Source organism: Macrobrachium nipponense, chromosome 13 (genome assembly GCF_015104395.2).
Source record: "Macrobrachium nipponense isolate FS-2020 chromosome 13, ASM1510439v2, whole genome shotgun sequence".
In the NCBI taxonomy this organism is placed as follows: domain Eukaryota; kingdom Metazoa; phylum Arthropoda; class Malacostraca; order Decapoda; family Palaemonidae; genus Macrobrachium; species Macrobrachium nipponense.
This window is the reverse complement of record NC_087206.1, coordinates 29,876,693-29,893,291: the sequence shown is the minus strand read 5'-3', so window position 1 is coordinate 29,893,291 and position 16,599 is coordinate 29,876,693. Positions and strand designations below refer to the sequence as shown.

Genomic DNA, 16,599 nt, shown 5'->3' with positions numbered 1-16,599 from the left:
GAAGGCGCTGCCTGACACATTTGTGACATCATAGTGCAGTGTGTATGAATCATCGGTATCATTATCATCGTCATATATATTACTCAGATCTGTGAAGTGTAATCTGAATGATCGGTATCACCATCATCACCATAAGTATTATTCAGATCTGCGAAGTGTATTCTGAAGGCTTCTGCTCAGCCATTAGCTAAGACGGAAGGCTCCGCCTCACGCATTTGTGACGTCATAGTGCAGTGTGTATGAATGATCGGTATCGTCATCATCGCCATACTTATCATTCAGATCTGCGAAGCGTATTCTGATCATCCGCATCATGTATGCATCTGCCTAGAAGTCGAAGAGGAAGACCTATTTCCTCAAAACTAAAAAGCTTGTCCTTAAGTTAAAGGCGAAGGAAAGAGCAACTTCCATTTTGGCAGCAGTCGACAACTTGAAATCCATCATTGCTGAACATGAAGTAAGAATTTTTGTTCTAGGTTAACTTGTTTTGACTAACTTCTGCATTCAATCATTTATTTTTTTCTATTGTTGAAATAGGTTTTGATGAAAATGACTAGTAAAAGTGATTAACAGAGAAGCAGATGTGTTTGAGAGAGAGAGAGAGAGAAGTGTTCGATCTAAACTTTTCAAGAAACTGTCATTCCATGTTGAATTTTTATTTCTTTTAAAGAAATTGTAATTTCATATAAAAATCCGAATTTTCATCAGTTCCTTTTAATCGTAGAATAAATTTAATGAAAATGATTACATAGTGAACGTGCCAGACAAATACAGTAGAGCCCTGGCTCACGACTGCATTAGAACTCGACATAATCGGATTTCGCCACTAAACTTCCAATAAACTTTGTATCTGTGTTCAACCAAAAAAACCGGATTCCGACCCCCAGACCATATGATGTTTGTAAAGAAAACTGTTTCCGCCAGCCGCCGCTAGTTAGCGTCATCCAGTGTTACCAAATGTAGCATAATTTCATGTTTTTTAACATAATTTGACCCAAGAATTAGAGCTTAGCATAAATTCTTTCATACTTACAGTTCTAGTACAATTTTAGAATGTATTTTCACTAAAATTTTAAAGAAAATGCAGAAAATTCCTCGATTTCATACACAGCTATAGTGAATACATATCTTCATAGTGAAATTGCCTCAAAAGCAGCACTAACAAATGAGTAGATTGCTAAGTTTGAACACAACTAAGGAATGTTAAATTTTGTGAATATAAATACCCACAGTGGCATGACAAAACAGTCAGTAAAGTGTGAATAATGTTTTTTCTTCATGAGTAAAGTCTGATTTTTTTCCTTTTTTAAGTTTTAATTTTTTCAGTAGTTATCAAAATTTTAATTATGTCTGAAGTGATTTTCACATAATTTTCAAGTATTTATTCATTGTGTATGTGATCTGTTAAAGAAAAATGGTGTTTCAGTGGCATGATAATGATCAGTAATAAGTATGTATGTTTTTCTTCTTGAGTAGAGACTGGTTTGTTTGTTTTCCTTTTTTTTTAGTTTTAATTTTTCAGTAGATATCAAGTGTTATATTTATAGTAATTTCACACATTTTTCAAGTATTTATTAATTGTGTATGTAGGCTACAACAGTAATCCTGTTAATGTTGTCCAGGGCCGGTGCTACGAACTGAGTGCCCAATTCAAGCTTCCTCTCTCCCTCAAAACTCCTACACATCTTTACCCTTCTTAACCTTTAAACGCCGAAGCGGTAAAATAAAAATTGTCTCCCATGTGCCGGAGGTGTTTCGGAGTGAGCGCGGAAGCTGAAAACTTTTTTTTCAAAAAATCACAGTGCGCTTAGTTTTCAAGATTAAGAGTTCATTTTTGGCTCCTTTTTTTGTCATTGGCTGAAGTTTAGTATGCAACAATCAGAAATGAAAAAAATTATCATTATCATATATAAATAATGCGATATATGATAGCGCAAAAACAAAATTTCATATATAATTGTATTCAAAAATCGCGCTGTGCGCAAAACGGTTAAAGGTAACAAGTTACTTTTTTTTTTCATTGTAATGTACACTAAATTGCAATCATTTTGATATATAACACATTGTAAAACGATAAAAGCAACAAAGAGAAAACATTATCACAAAATAATGCATGAATTCGTAACGGGCGGACGTAAACAAATATTTTTTTCAAAAATTCACCATAAATCTAAATATTGTCCTAGAGACTTCCAATTTCTTTCAAAAAGAAGACAAATGATTGATGCATGATAATTCATAGTCATTACTTGTGTGAACATTTTCTCAGCTTCAGCTACAACTACGCTTAAATTTAGCAGTATATTTCCCTGATGATATTTTCTCCATAGAGGATACATTGGTAAAATGTAAAAATATATTAGTCCTATCTTACTTAAAATATATTAGTCCTATCTTACTTAATGTCATTTGTAACATAACTAAAGTAATTTTTTATATAGTACAATGGCTGAAATGCAAGCAATACAGCTGTTGTTATCCAATTCAGTAGTTTGTAGCAAAACAACTGTTTTCATTCAGTTGTTTATGTCTGTGCACGTTTAAACAACCATTACAATGTTACTAACAAAACTTTGATCATTCTCTTTTACTTTTTTTAACTTATTTAACTAGAAGATAGGATAGGGCACTGGAAGGTAGACTTTTTAATTTCAATTATCAGCAATTTTCAGTTACCGTCAAGCCCCTAGGAAAAGAACCTCTGCCGATAACCAGGAACTGCATGTATTTCAAATTGAATGATAATTACAAAATAATAATTAGGGAAGGCAATTCAAAACTGTATAAAATTGTTGTTTATTAAAATGCCACTTTACCTTTCCTGTTCCCACGAATGAGTGTTGTTCACAGTGCCCAGAAGTAAGTAATGTTATTAGCTACATCCTTCTGGTTCCAAATTTCTCTACTTCCAAGCATTTAAATTTTACATCTGTTCCCTGGGATCTTTATCCACCAAGCTGCTCAATGTCTCTCAACATTTCCCAACTTGACTGTACTTTCAACCTAGCTGTCCACCAACATCTCTCAACTTAAATGTCAACTCCAATTTTGACCTTTCATTTTTTAACAAACCCTTTGGATAATCCCCATGAGATAGTTTGTCTAATAAAACTGCATTGCAATCACATAATCTAGTAACGGATACTAAAAATTTTACTTTAATCCAGAGCAATGTTAGGAAACTTGATACCCACCTTAATGAAATTTCTCAGTACTTTAACCATGATAGGATACTATTAATATCAGCACTATAAGCATAAAGTCACTTGGAACTTACCTGACAGGGTGCAGGAACACGAACAGTACCAGGCCAGTTATAGTACAAATGGGTCAATTTGTAGCTTAACTTCTGCATATTATCTACCTTAAGATTACTGGTGTCTCGTACAACTATGTAGTAAGTTGGAGATACAGTTCCCTTTAAAAAATAAATAACATTAATATATTACCACTTACTGATATGGTAACTTCACATCACTTTTGACAAAATTTATACTTAGGAACTTACTCAAGAACACTAACACATTAAAAAATATTATGCTAGTCCACTAGAATATAAATAAATTAATGATTTTGCATACATGAAAATAGGTAATTATAAATACTGTAAGGATTAAATCTTTAAAATATATAACATCTACTATATAACTGAACGATGAACATTTTTTCAAATTCTCAAAACCATTTCACACTGCTTCTTAACTTACTGCCAAATTTGGGTTAACTTGTGAAAGAAACAAACATGTCTTTATACAAAAAACATGATATTGTTAAACTACGATAAAGTTTTGTACATACTTACCTGGCAGATATATACTTAGCTATAGTCTCCGACGTTCCCGACAGAATTTCAAATCTCGCGGCACACGCGACAGGTAGGTCAGGTGGTCTACCTTACCCGCCGCTGGGTGGCGGATGTACGAACCACTCCCGTTAGCTTGTCAGATTTTTCTCTTCCACCTGTCTCCTGAGGGGAGGCTGGGTGGGTTCCATTAATCGTATATATCTGCCAAGTAAGTATGTACAAAAACTTTATTGTAGTTTAACGAATATCATTTTTTGTAACATGAACTTCCCTGACGATATATACTTAGCTGATTGGTACCTTGGTGGAGGGTAAGAGACAGCTAAATAATACAGGTAAGACGGGAAACAACTAATGTTGTAGGATATAAAAACCTTGGTTCTCACCTTTTCAGGATGAAGACTTCATAGATACTGTCTCTGAGTCTGCATTGCCTGGAGAGCTACAGCTAGGACGTGACCTGATGCTGAAAGACTCTCGGATCTACCACTGGGATATGTGATCCCCTATTGTGGTAGAATCCAAGTCGGATCCTGTTAGAGGGACCTTGTCCGCTTACCTAACAGATCCTTACCCACTTACCTCTGCAAGGAGCCAAAACCCACCAGACCACCTAACCAAAATACAAAGGGTTAATATTACGACAAAAAGAGGTGCCTCCTGCAACCTCTTTCAGACAACCAAAAACAACAATATAAAAATATAGGGTAACCATATAAAAAATTTACACGGATAAGTTTCAGCTCCCTGCCCAGTACCGAATCCGCCGATACGAAAGGACCCAAGGCGAAGCATTTATCATATGTGATTTTTACATCACGTAGGTATGGTTTGCGAAAACCGATTGGCATCTCCAAAAGTCGCCTCCATCAAGTTCCGCACAGACATATTTTTTCTGAATGCAAGCGAAGTTGCGATGGCTCTCACCTCGTGAGCTTTCACTTTCAGTAGTCTAAAATGTTCTTCCTTACAGGCAACATGTGCCTCTGTAATAAGGCTTCTCAGAAAAAAGGAAAGAGCATTCTTCGACATGGGCCGAGTGTGGTCCTTTACAGAGCACCAAAGCACATCTTGATTAGCCTTAAGCTGTTCCTTCCTCTTAAGGAAATACTTCATAATTCTCATAGGGCAAAGAGTTCTTTCAGGCTCTTCCCCTACTAGAAAAGATAAACTACGAACTTCAAAGCTCCTGGGCCAAGGCCGTGATGGGTTTTCATTCTTTGCAAGGAAATTTGGAAGAAACGAACACACCATAGAATCTTCCTTAAACCCTACATGCCCTCGATAGCTTGGAGCTCACTCACTCTCTTAGCTGTAGCTAGGGCCAAAAGGAAGATAGCCTTCTTCGTCAGATCCTTGAAAGAGGCTAAGCCAGGAGGTTCGAATCTAGACGATCCAAGGAATTGTAGAACTAACGTCTAGATTCCAGTTCGGTACTACATGAGGACGCTTAATGGTTTCAAATGATCTAATAAGATCATGCAGGTCCTTATCATCGGATATATTTAAGCCTCTATGCCGAAATACCGCCGCCAACATACTGCGGTATCCCTTAATAGTTGACACAACCAGATGACATTCTTCTTTGAGGAAAATAAGGAAATCCGCAATATTGGGTCACAGAGGTACTGGAAGAGGAAATGTTCTTCCTCTTGCACCAACGTCTGAAGACATCCCACTTTGACTGGTATACACGCAAGGTGGAAGGTCTCCTCGCTCTTGCGATTGCTTTAGCAGCTGTTGCTGAAAAGCCTTTCGCTCTGACCAAACTTTGGACAGTCTGAAAGCCAGTCAGACTGAGAGCGAGGAGATTTTTTGTGGTACCTGTCGAAGTGGGGTTGTCTGAGTAGATCGCTCCTTAGCGGGAGCGATCTTGGGAGGTCCACCAACCATTCCAGTACCTCTGTGAACCATTCTTGGGCCGGCCAAAAGGGAGCGATTAAGGTCATTCTCGTTGAATCGGACTCTACGAACTTCTTGATGGTTAGCCCCAGGATCTTGAAGGGGGGAAACGCGTAGACGTCGAGTCCGTTCCAGTCTAGAAGAAGAGCATCTATTGCTAATGCCTCTGGATCTGATATCGGAGAGCAGTAAGGATCCAGCCTCTTGTTCTTTGTGACGTGGCAAAGAGGTCTATGTGTGGCCTGCCCCATAACTTCCACAGGCTCTGGCATACATCCAGATGAAGGGTCCACCCTGTGGGAAGGACCTGATCTTTCCTGCTGAGGAGATCTGCTCTTACATTCCTTTCTCCCTGCACGAACCTGGTGAGAAGCTTGATTCCTCTTTCTTCTGCCCACAGAAGAAGGTCTCTTGCTGTCTCGTACAGGGAGAAGGAATGCGTCCCCCCCTGTTTCCTGATATATGCCAGAGCTGTAGTGTTGTCCGCGTTGACCTGCACTACCGATCTTCTGACTTTGGGCTCGAAAGCCTTCAGAGCCAACCACACAGCCATCAACTCCTTTCTGTTGATGTGCCAGGCTACCTGGTCCCCACCCAGGTACCTGACACTTCGCTGGTTCCCAGAGTTGCCCCCCACCCTGTGTCCGACGCGTCGGAGAACAACACCAGGTTGGGGGTCTGGGATTGAAGAGACAGTCCCTTCGCAAAGAGGTTGGGATCTGTCCATCATAAGAGAGGTTTCTTGATGTCCTGGGATAACGACAGGGAGAACGTCAAATCCTGAGAACGACGACTCCAATTCCGATGAAGAAAGAATTGGAGCGGTCTCAGGTGCAACCTTCCTATGGAAACGAATTGCTCCAGCGAGGAGAGCGTCCCCAGCAAGACTCATCCTACTCCCTCACTGTGCATACTTCTTTCCCTAAGAGGTTGTTACTCTCTCGAATCCTCGGGCTATCCTTTCCTGAGAGGAAAAGCCCGAAAACTCAGAGAGTTCATCTGTATCCCGAGATACACACACTCTTTCTCGGGAATTAGTGACGACTTCTTGAAATTGACGAGAAGTCCCAAAGCCTTCGTCAATTCTAAAGTTACTTGTAAGTCCTTCAAACAACGATCTTCTGAATTGGCCCTTATTAGCCAATCGTCGAGGTACATGGATATCCTCACCCCTTTCAAATGAAGCCATTGAGCCACATTCCTCAAATCCCCGTGAACACTTGAGGGGCCGTCGAGAGGCCGAAACACAGAGCCCTGAACTGAAAAATTTTCCCCCCCATCATGAATCTGAGAAACTTCCTCGAGGAAGGATGGATCGGTACGTGGAAGTAAGCGTCCTGTAAATCCAAGGAAACCATCCAGTCCCCTGGACGAAGTGCTGCCAGCACTGATGAAGGCGTTTCCATCGTGAACTTCTTCTTTTCTACGAAGAAGTTCAGGGCGCTTACGTCCAACACCGGTCTCCATCCCCCCTGAGGACTTCGGAACTAGGAAAAGGCGGTTTGTAGAAGCCCGATGAATGATGGTCTGTCACTAGTTCGATAGCCCCTTCTCCAGCATCTGATCTACTGCTAGATGGAGAGCTTGATTCATGATGGGGTCTCTGTACCTGGCCGTCAGTTCCCTTGGGATGGTCGTCAAGGGAGGTCTTTCGGCGAAAGGGATGAGGTAACCTCTCCTCAAAATAGAAAGGGTCCAAGGATCCGCCCCTTTTTGGGCCCAGACTTCTGCAAACTCTAAGAGTTCAAGTCTGGCGCCCACCGTTGTTTGAAGGACTTGCAAGTTATTTGGGGGCTTTAACAGACTTGGCGAAAGTCTTACCCCTTTTGAAGGTCTACTAACGACCTCTAAACGTAGAGGTTCTTGATGAAAGACGCCCCTCGAAAGGGTTCTCGAACACTTGCCTTTTCCTTCTTAGCCTTGGTAGGGAAGGAAGGGCGAGTTTTCTTGCCGACTGTGCCAAAAGGTCCTGGGTGGCTTTGGCCGAAAGTGATCTCGAAATGTCCTGCACTCGATGTTTAGGGAAAAACAACTGAGCAGACAGAGGAGCAAACAGCAAAGAAGACCTCTGGGCATGGGAGACAGACTTCGTTAAGAAGGAACAATAAACAGACCTCTTCTTCACGATCCCGGCCCCATACAGGGAGGCGATTTCACTCGCTCCGTCTCTTACCGACTTGTCCATACAAGACAAAACACACATGAGATCTTCTGGCGAAAATGACTCTGGCACTTCAATTTTCTTGGCTAGGACCCCCAACGACCAATCAAGGAAGTTAAATACTTCTAGCTCTCTAAAACATTGCCGCTTTTAAGCATGTGGATCCAATTCATTCATTGCCCAAGTCGTCTTAGCAGAGTTAAGGGCAGTTCTCCTTGTCGAATCTACCAGCGCCGAAAAATCCGAATCAGCCGAAGACGGTAGACCCAATCCTAAGGACTCTCCTGTTTCGTACCAGAAACCAGCGCGTCCTGATAACTTTGAAGGAGGAAAAGCGAACATCGTTTTCCCCGCTTCTTCTTTGGAAGCCATCCAGGAACCAAAACTCCTCAGTGCCTTCTTCATTGAAAGAGTTGGCTTCATCCTCACACAAGAAGAACTCTTCGCTGTCTTCGCCGTTGAAAAAGTGAGTGAGGAGGAGGAGGAGCCGTAGGAGTAAGGGAATCCCCAAAAACTTGCAAAAGTAGCTCTGTAAGCTTCTTGTAAGAAGACACAGCAGCAGAAGTGTCGGTTCCTCATCCGAACCTTCTAGGACGTCTTGTCGAGGCGAGCGCGGAAGATCCTTAGGTGACGAAGGGATCCTAGTAGGAGTTGAGCGAGAGGTTGGAGAACGCCCTCTCTTAGAAGAGTTCACATCCACTGGAGAACGATGAGAAGATCTGGGTTGTCTACGATGAGACACCCTCTTCGAGGTAGACGAAATCTCAGCCGAAGGAGAGTAGGGCTCCACTCCGAGAATCCTCGGAAACATCCACAGGGCGCTTACGAGGAGGCGAGCGCCTACTAGACTCTTTGCGCCTATCCTGAGCGAGCGGCTGCCAGGAGAAGAGCGCCTATCGAGAGCAGAGCGCTTGCGCGGCTCTCCATACCTGTCCAGTTGCGTACGATCAACGGAAAGTTCGACTGGAAGGCGAAATGGGCCTACTAGGAGAAAGGCTGCTTGCGAGACTCTTGACGTCTAACAAGAAGAGGGTAACATTCAGGAGAAGGGCGCTTTCAAAGCTAACGAGCGCCTACCCTGGTAGAAGGGCGCTTCCGAGATTCCTGGTGCCTACCAAGAGACAAACGGTCAGGAGTAGTGCGCCTAGAAGCGGGAGAGCGCCTACACGGAGAAGGGCGCTTGAAAGACTCTTGTTGTCTGCCCCGAGGAGAATAATCAGGAGTATGACGCCTTAAAAGAGACGAGCGCCTACTAGAGATCGATGTGCAGTAGGCTCTTGGCGCCTACCTTGCGGGGAGCGGCTAACAGCAGGCCGTCTATCATGCACAAGACTCCATACCAGACTCTTTGATGCCTGTCAGGAGAGAAGTCACGATCCGACACTCGAGGAGAGTGACATCTGGAAGAAGAACGCCTACTTGTATAAGGGTGCCTTCTAGGATCTTGAGGCTGCTGAGGAGAAGTCTCACGCGAGGGAGTTGAAGAAATAGCGTGATGAGCAGGTGCAGTGCGCTTACCGGAAGCGGGAATCCAATCTGGAGAAAAAACTTCTTTCTCCATAGAGCGTCCTACGATGTTTGGCGCCTTGAAGTCGAAAGAGAGCCAGGCGAGCGAGGGCGCTCACGCGAGCCCTACCTTCATACGAAACCTCCCAATATGAAGGAGAACGCCTAAAAAGAGGAGAACGATCCTCTGAAGAGCGGCGCCTAGATCTCTTGATCGGAAGAGAAACGTCCTTCTTCCTACATGATCTAACTGCTAGAGAGTCTGCTAGAGAGTCTGCTAGCGCCGTGATCTGAGCTTGAAGTCCCGCGAGTACTCTCGTAGGAGAATCTTGTTGTTCTTCCTCGGAAGCAGGCGCCGAGCGCGGAGCGCGAGAAGAAGAACGATCACAGGATTTCTTGGGTTTCTTCGCCTCCACCGCACGATTCTTCCGGGAAAACCTCCGGACTAGAAGCCAAAGGATGCAGGGAGCCTTTCCAAGCCCTCTTCAACGGGCGCGACGCATCCGGGGAGTTCCAACCTCTCTTCGGAGAGGGAGACGAAGAGGAGAAGCATTGGCGTAGGAGCTCCTTCCTTTGTAGCGATCCGAGGCAGCCTGGGAGCGTACTTCAGGATCTGCCGAGGGGACGCCTGACCGGTGGGGGCTCTCCCTAGCCCTCTTGCGGCTTTCGACTTTCCTACTCCACTGGAACTGGGAGTCTGGAAGAGGTCTAGGCCTAGAGGCACTAAGGAGCCGGTCTGACGCACCCTCCACAACACTGGGGACACTGCACTGATCACTAACACTCTCCTTACCTTGCAACTGACGAATCTTCTGATCCATAGAAAGAATCGTGGCTCTCAGAGCTGCCGCCTCCGAAGGCGAATCTTCGGCTTCGGTGCGGGGAGTAGGGGCGGCAACTTGGGAAGAAGGTTCTAATTCTACGTTAGTATTAGGATCCACATCCAACTCACTCATTCTAGATCTACTAGAACTTCTAGAGGAAGCCTTACGCACTCTATCACGTTCCAACTTCCTAACATAAGAAGAGAGAGCCTTATATTCTTCTTCATTCAATCCCTTACATTCACTACAAGGGTTAGCAAAAGAACATTCATTCCCCCTGCATTTCATGCAAACCGTGTGGGGGTCTACCGAAGCTTTCGGCAACCTCACCTTACATCCTTCATTCACGCAAACCCTAAACAACACCGAAGTTTTAACTACTGAATCTAGGTCAGACATCGTTAAAGAAAATCCAAATCAAAATCAAACTGGTCCACAATCAGCGTATGCCAAGCCAAACAAAGCGAATAAGTCACCAAAAGAAGTCCAAATTAACTCCAGGCAAGCGAGAATCGAAAAACTATCGAGAGGAACCGACAACAGTTGTTATCGTTCCCGCGACAGAGAAAAATCTGCCAAGCTAAAGGGAGTGGTTCGTACATCCGCCACCCAGCGACGGGTAAGGTAGACCACCTGACCTACCTGTCGCGTGTGCCGCGAGATTTGAAATTCTGTCGGGAACGTCGGAGACTATAGCTAAGTATATATCTGTCAGGGAAGTTCATGTACAAAATTTCTCACTGCATATGAACTATACACTGAAGTCAAGTCTTCTCAAGTCATAATGTATGAATACCTGTCTCACATGCTGGGACACTAGCAGGAAATCATACCAGTAACGTCTTGTGATAGTGTGATCTACAACTGAACCTGGAGGAGGATTGTCCAAATTTCTAGCACTCTGAAATATAAAATGTTCCTTAATTACACAAAACACCTTCATGAATAAGATTTGTCTAGTAAAATCTAAATACTATGGTAGCCTTGCTGTGTGGTCAATTAAATTTCCATATATATTCCAAAGGAGGAGGAGTTTGTACTTCAATGGCCAAACACCCTGGGTCTAAAGTGCACCTAGCAACAGTCATTCCTTGTGTTGCCTGGATTCATTGCAAGGGATGAGTGGAAAAGAGGAAAGCATTTTCAGTTAAACAGCTGAGTTTTAAAAAATTAATTAAATTTTTGAATTTCTAATCACAAAAAGATTACTTTGTTAGTCAAAATTAGGGTGTCTTTGAGCACAAGCATTTTCAATGCCATAAAATATGGTACATATATGATACATCCTACTATTTTCTTGATTTTCTTTTGTTGACACCTGACAATCTTGTAAGGTGTAAGGCTCATATTTGTCACTCTTGTTCTTCTAACTTACAAGCTTGACTTGGTATTTACCTAAGATGAAAGGCATTTTCCATTTTCCAGGCTATTCTTTTATTTTCACCAAATATTCTTATCACTGCTGCTATCAGCATTCATTCCAATTTTTGGGTTAATTAACTAACTTATCATTTTGGTGGGCAGCCCTATGTTCAAGAAAACAATAACCGAATCACTAAGCATCAAACCTTTGAGCCATACTAATTGTGACATTTTGCCAATAAGATGATGCTCTGTTGATGACTTGTTTTTTAGTAACTTGTCATCTTTGCAATTTCCTTTTCATCCAAGATACCTATATACACTCAGATTTCCTTTAAACCCTTCGGTACCGCATGATGCATGATCGGCTAGATGCTGCATCCTGCATTTTCTCAACTTACCCTAGAGTCTGTTTGACCCTGAAAAAAAAAAAAGGTTATACTAACATCTATTCTGCTTTATATATTAATGGAAATGAATGTGAAGTCATATATACACACATGTGTAATATATGTATACACACATACAACATATACTATACATATATATAACATTTACTTTTGCTTCTCGCCATATCTAACCATGAATTTTCTCTTTTTCTGGGGATTTTCTTAATAAAATAATGCAGCTCTTTCATTAGCCCATGAACAAAGAGCTTTCATCACATTATCAAAAAAAAAAAAACCATTATTATCTGCATCCCCAGACGTAATGAAAAGTGCATCCCCACAAAAAAGTCTGGCAACATTGTTGGACGATGATCCTCTATGTTGGTAACATATGTAAACCCACCTTCTACCTCTCATTCTTCCATGCCATTATCACTTATTTCACTTATTTCATCACTTGAGAGCTTGTCACCACTATCATCACACTCTTCCTCAGAAAGAACATATTCCTTGGAAGAGATATCACTGAACGCAACCATGACTGCATCAACTTATGAGGAGGCTGTGACGTCATAACCAAGAACAGCCATGATTGGCTGAAAAAAAAGTAGCAGCAGCTTGGTGTGTGTTGGGTACAGCCTACCCACTCCTGCAAAAACCAATAGGAGACATAACCCAACACTACGAGCTTCCCTATTGCACTATGGAGTTATGACAATGTATATACGTCACGGTGAGGGTCACTGCACCCTCCATGACGTCGTAGAAACATCACGGTCCCGAAGGTGTTAAGGATACCAGCCAGACAATATTGGGTGAAAAATGCAAAATCATGAAAAAATTCATGGAGAATGCATATACAAAATATTTCATCAAAATTCCTCTTACTTTCATAGTTACAGGGTAATTAGTAAAAGTAACTCAATAAGCCAAAAACATTGATTCATACAAGAAAATGCAATGGCAACTGTAGATTCTATGAGTCACAAGAAGGGAAGACTGAGTTTTACACCCTTCAGTGCGAGCAGAAACATGAAAGAGTACATGCTCGAGTTTCACCTCTGATATTCACTTGCTTTTATGTCTTTTTTTTTTCAATGTTTCAGCAAGAATTTCATCATGCCAAAGAGGAAAAGGCAAGCAAAACATCTTGCTAACATACAGAAGAAGAAAACTGACTCTAATAAGAGATCAGATCATAATATCAGTGATATTAGTTAAGTTAGTGAAGGAGAGAGAGAGAGAGAGAGAGAGAGAGAGAGAGAGAGAGAGAGAGAGAGAGAGAGAGAGAGAGAGAGAGTGTTGCGTAAGAAGAAGCGCCCGGTTCCACTCGCCTAGTGCAGTGCCCCAGGCTACAGGCTATGATCTTTGAGCATAGGGATCTTCATTTATGATTAAATTATAACAAATGACAGCTTTGGTTTATAAATTCCCAAAAAGGAATAAAAAATTCATAATAATCATGATCTATTGACAATTTCTTTGTAAAAATACAAAGAAAAACTTTGAATGCCCATGTCTCAAAACTATACTTGTTGACCTTCAAATTCTATCTTCTCTCTTAGTTTTAAATCTATAGCATTGAAATTTGTTATATAACTTTAATTAATAAGGTCTATTTTTTAAAAAAAACTCTCCATTTGATTGGTGGTCTACATCAGGTCTATATATGGTAGGTAGTGATCCCAGATCTTTATACAAATTAAGTATCATGGGAGGAGATAGAATATGAAAAATGGTTATTTTGGGATAAATCGCACTGTCGTCACAAAACCAAAGGTCAGAGGCGAAAATCATATGCGGTTTGGGGATGTCCCAAGTCACCTTATTAAGTGGTATGAATGTCAAAGTCCGCTCCTTAAAAAATGGTAGTAGCCGGTCGGCGCCCTTAATCCTTCATGACACCTGTCTAACACCTGAAAATCCAGATGTAGATTATATCTATTGTTCAATTTTGTTATAAATATATGACTAACACAACTTGGAAGAAATTCAAGAGGTCTAAAAGTATGTCTGATTATGTTACCAGCCATGATAGTCAGCTTATCAATCCTATTTAGTGTTGCATACTGATGTCATTACTCTCAACAAAAATTAATGTTTACTAACCATGGCTGCAAATATCCTTGTGTTGATTTTCTTCTGAACAACAATATATGACAATTTCGGTTCATATGAATCAAAGTTTTGGAAAATCGTTGCAACTTGTGGAACCTCATGGTCCTCTATTAATTTGAGCTGACCGTCGCTAACGCCATCTCTGTACACAATAATGGTTCTTGGCAAAGCATGGTGAAGCTGTAAAATAAAGCTACCATAAACATCAACAACAAATCCCTACTGATTTGGTCAATGGAATACACAGACAGTGAGTAGCTAACAGTCACAAATCATATACAGATGCACATTCCTTAATGATTCAGTTACGTTCCAAAATGCCCATCTTACTAAGGCAGAAATTGTAAAAGAAGGACGATCCTTCACTAACACCAAACCCCTCTAAACATGAATAATTATACATACAAACAGTACGTAAATAAAGAGTTATCCTAATAATAAATGTAAAGTATTCCCCTTCATGATAAGAACTGAAATGACAAATTTTTAATCCATTTGTATTTTTCATATCTAACACACTGGTGATCTTTAACTTTAAGATAATTCTTCTAGTGTCAGTTGCATACCAGTAAAAACAAATAAAAATCACAATTTTAACTTAAATTGTATTTTTCCTAACTATACAAACTTGAGGTCCTTTACAGCTGGACCGGTCGGAAGATATCTAATAAGGTAGTTCGGTAGTAACTGCTTGTCCGATGGTCAGGAGTCCCGCCCGACTGGAGGTAAACATATCACTTTGCTTTAGGCCCAGGAACAGAGGGAGGGGTGGCATGAGGTGGGACTATGTGTAAAGGACCTCAGGTTTGTATAGTTAGGAAAAATACAATTAAGTCAAAATTGTGATTTGTTCCGACGCGTAATACAAACTCTCAGTCCTTTACATAAGGAAGACTCACTTATTGGTGGGTGGAATCTGAGTCTTGTGAACAGACTGGTGTTTGCCCAAACTGGGTTCTCTCCCTGGTCGTAAGAGCAAAGGGGGGGGAACCTAGCCTCTGTCCAACTGATCAGTGTGCGCACTGCAAGATCAGTGGTCAGACCTCTGGACCAATTCATAAGAGGGAGGCAAGCATACCTCTTATGAATAGCAAGCAAGAACTAGGTCCTACGTAAGAGCCAAATATAAGGTCTTGGGTTTGTCTCTCATTGGTGTCCGCTTCCCCCTTGTTAGGGAAGGGACGGATAAACGCTTCTATCCCTAATGAAAGGGATAGAATGGAGCTTGGTTACGTAACTTACCTGCATCGTCATCCTGTCCAGCATGGTGACGACTGCTACCCTCTGCCAGCAGGGAGAGGGAAGAAAAAGAGGAGGAAGAGAAGCCAGTCACACTCTCATTCACTCTTCCATTCCTGCAGTCTCACAAGGATAAGATACTACCTTGTCTCGTAAAGGAGCTGGGTAAGCTACACAACTTGTTGAGCAGCCACCACGGGTCCCAAGGAAAATGTGTCCAAGGACCTGTGGACATAATCCTGAAGGTAGGAGGTGAAGGTAGTCTGGTTGGCCCAAACCCCTACCTTCAGCACCTGTGCCACAGACAAGTTCTTGCAGAATGCAAGGGTTGGACCAATGCCTCTGACGTTGTGGGCTCTCGGATGAAGGATACTGGTGTTGGCACTCCTGTCTGAGTCGTACGCCTTCAAGATTACCTCACGAAGCCAGAAAAAAACAGCGTTCTTGGACACTTCTTTCTTGGTAACCCCGGTGCTAACGAACAGGCGACAACACTCAGGCCTGAGGTGTCGAGTTTTCTTCAGAGAGCACCGTAGCACCCTCACAGGACAAAGAAGCATCTCATACGAATCATTGTTGGTGAAGTCTTCCAGGGAGGGGATTGTGAAGGGCTCGAACCTGGCGTCATGGACAGAAGGGTTCTGAGTCTTGGCTACGAAGTCCGGGACGAAATCAAGCGTAACTGATCCCCATCCCCACGAGTGCTTAACATCGAAGGAAAGACCGTGGAGTTCTCCTACTCTCTTCGCCGATGCCAGGGCCAGCAGAAAGACGGTCTTGAGGGTCCGATCCCTGTCTGATGACTCTCAGAGCGGCTCGTAGGGTGTCTGCGAGTCAGGCTCCTAAGTACGAGAGTCACATCCCATCCCAAAGGCCTGAGTTCCCTGGGTGGGCAAAACCTCTCGAAGCTCCTCATTAGGAGTGATATTTCCATGGAAGTGGAAATGTCGACTACTCACAGTTTAAGGACTAGGGCTTGGGCGGCTCTGTAGCCTTTAACTGTGAGACAGAGAGGAGCTTCTCTTGGCAAAGAAAGAAGAGGAAATCCACGACCTGCTGAAGAGTGGCTCTGAGTGGAGAGAGACCCGTCCACGACACCAACCACAGAAGATGGACCACTTTCCCTGGTAAACTGTTGCAGAAGACTGTCTGAGGTAACCAGCCATCTCTGTTGCTGCTCAGCGAGATGCCTCTCGCTCGCAAGAGGTGGTGGATAACCGCCAGCCGTGAAGACACAGGGACTGAACTGCTTGCTGGTACTGTTCCACGTGCGGTTGGCACAGTAGGTTGTGC

General features: G+C 42.5%; 1 protein-coding gene across 2 annotated transcripts in view; it reads right to left on the bottom strand.

The window, feature by feature from the left end:
* Window positions 1-16,599, bottom strand: part of LOC135225711 (protein argonaute-3-like) — a 470,090-nt gene that overhangs the window by 26,863 nt on the left and 426,628 nt on the right. Inside the window, exons 15-17 of one of the 2 annotated variants that reach the window (XM_064265078.1) lie at window positions 14,059-14,247; window positions 10,995-11,099; window positions 3,278-3,418 (exon numbers count right to left, since the gene is read on the bottom strand). In XM_064265078.1, coding sequence (XP_064121148.1) covers window positions 3,278-3,418; window positions 10,995-11,099; window positions 14,059-14,247 — 435 coding nt within the window. The remainder of the gene's footprint in view (window positions 1-3,277; window positions 3,419-10,994; window positions 11,100-14,058; window positions 14,248-16,599) is intronic. The other variant, XM_064265079.1, reaches the window with a different exon arrangement.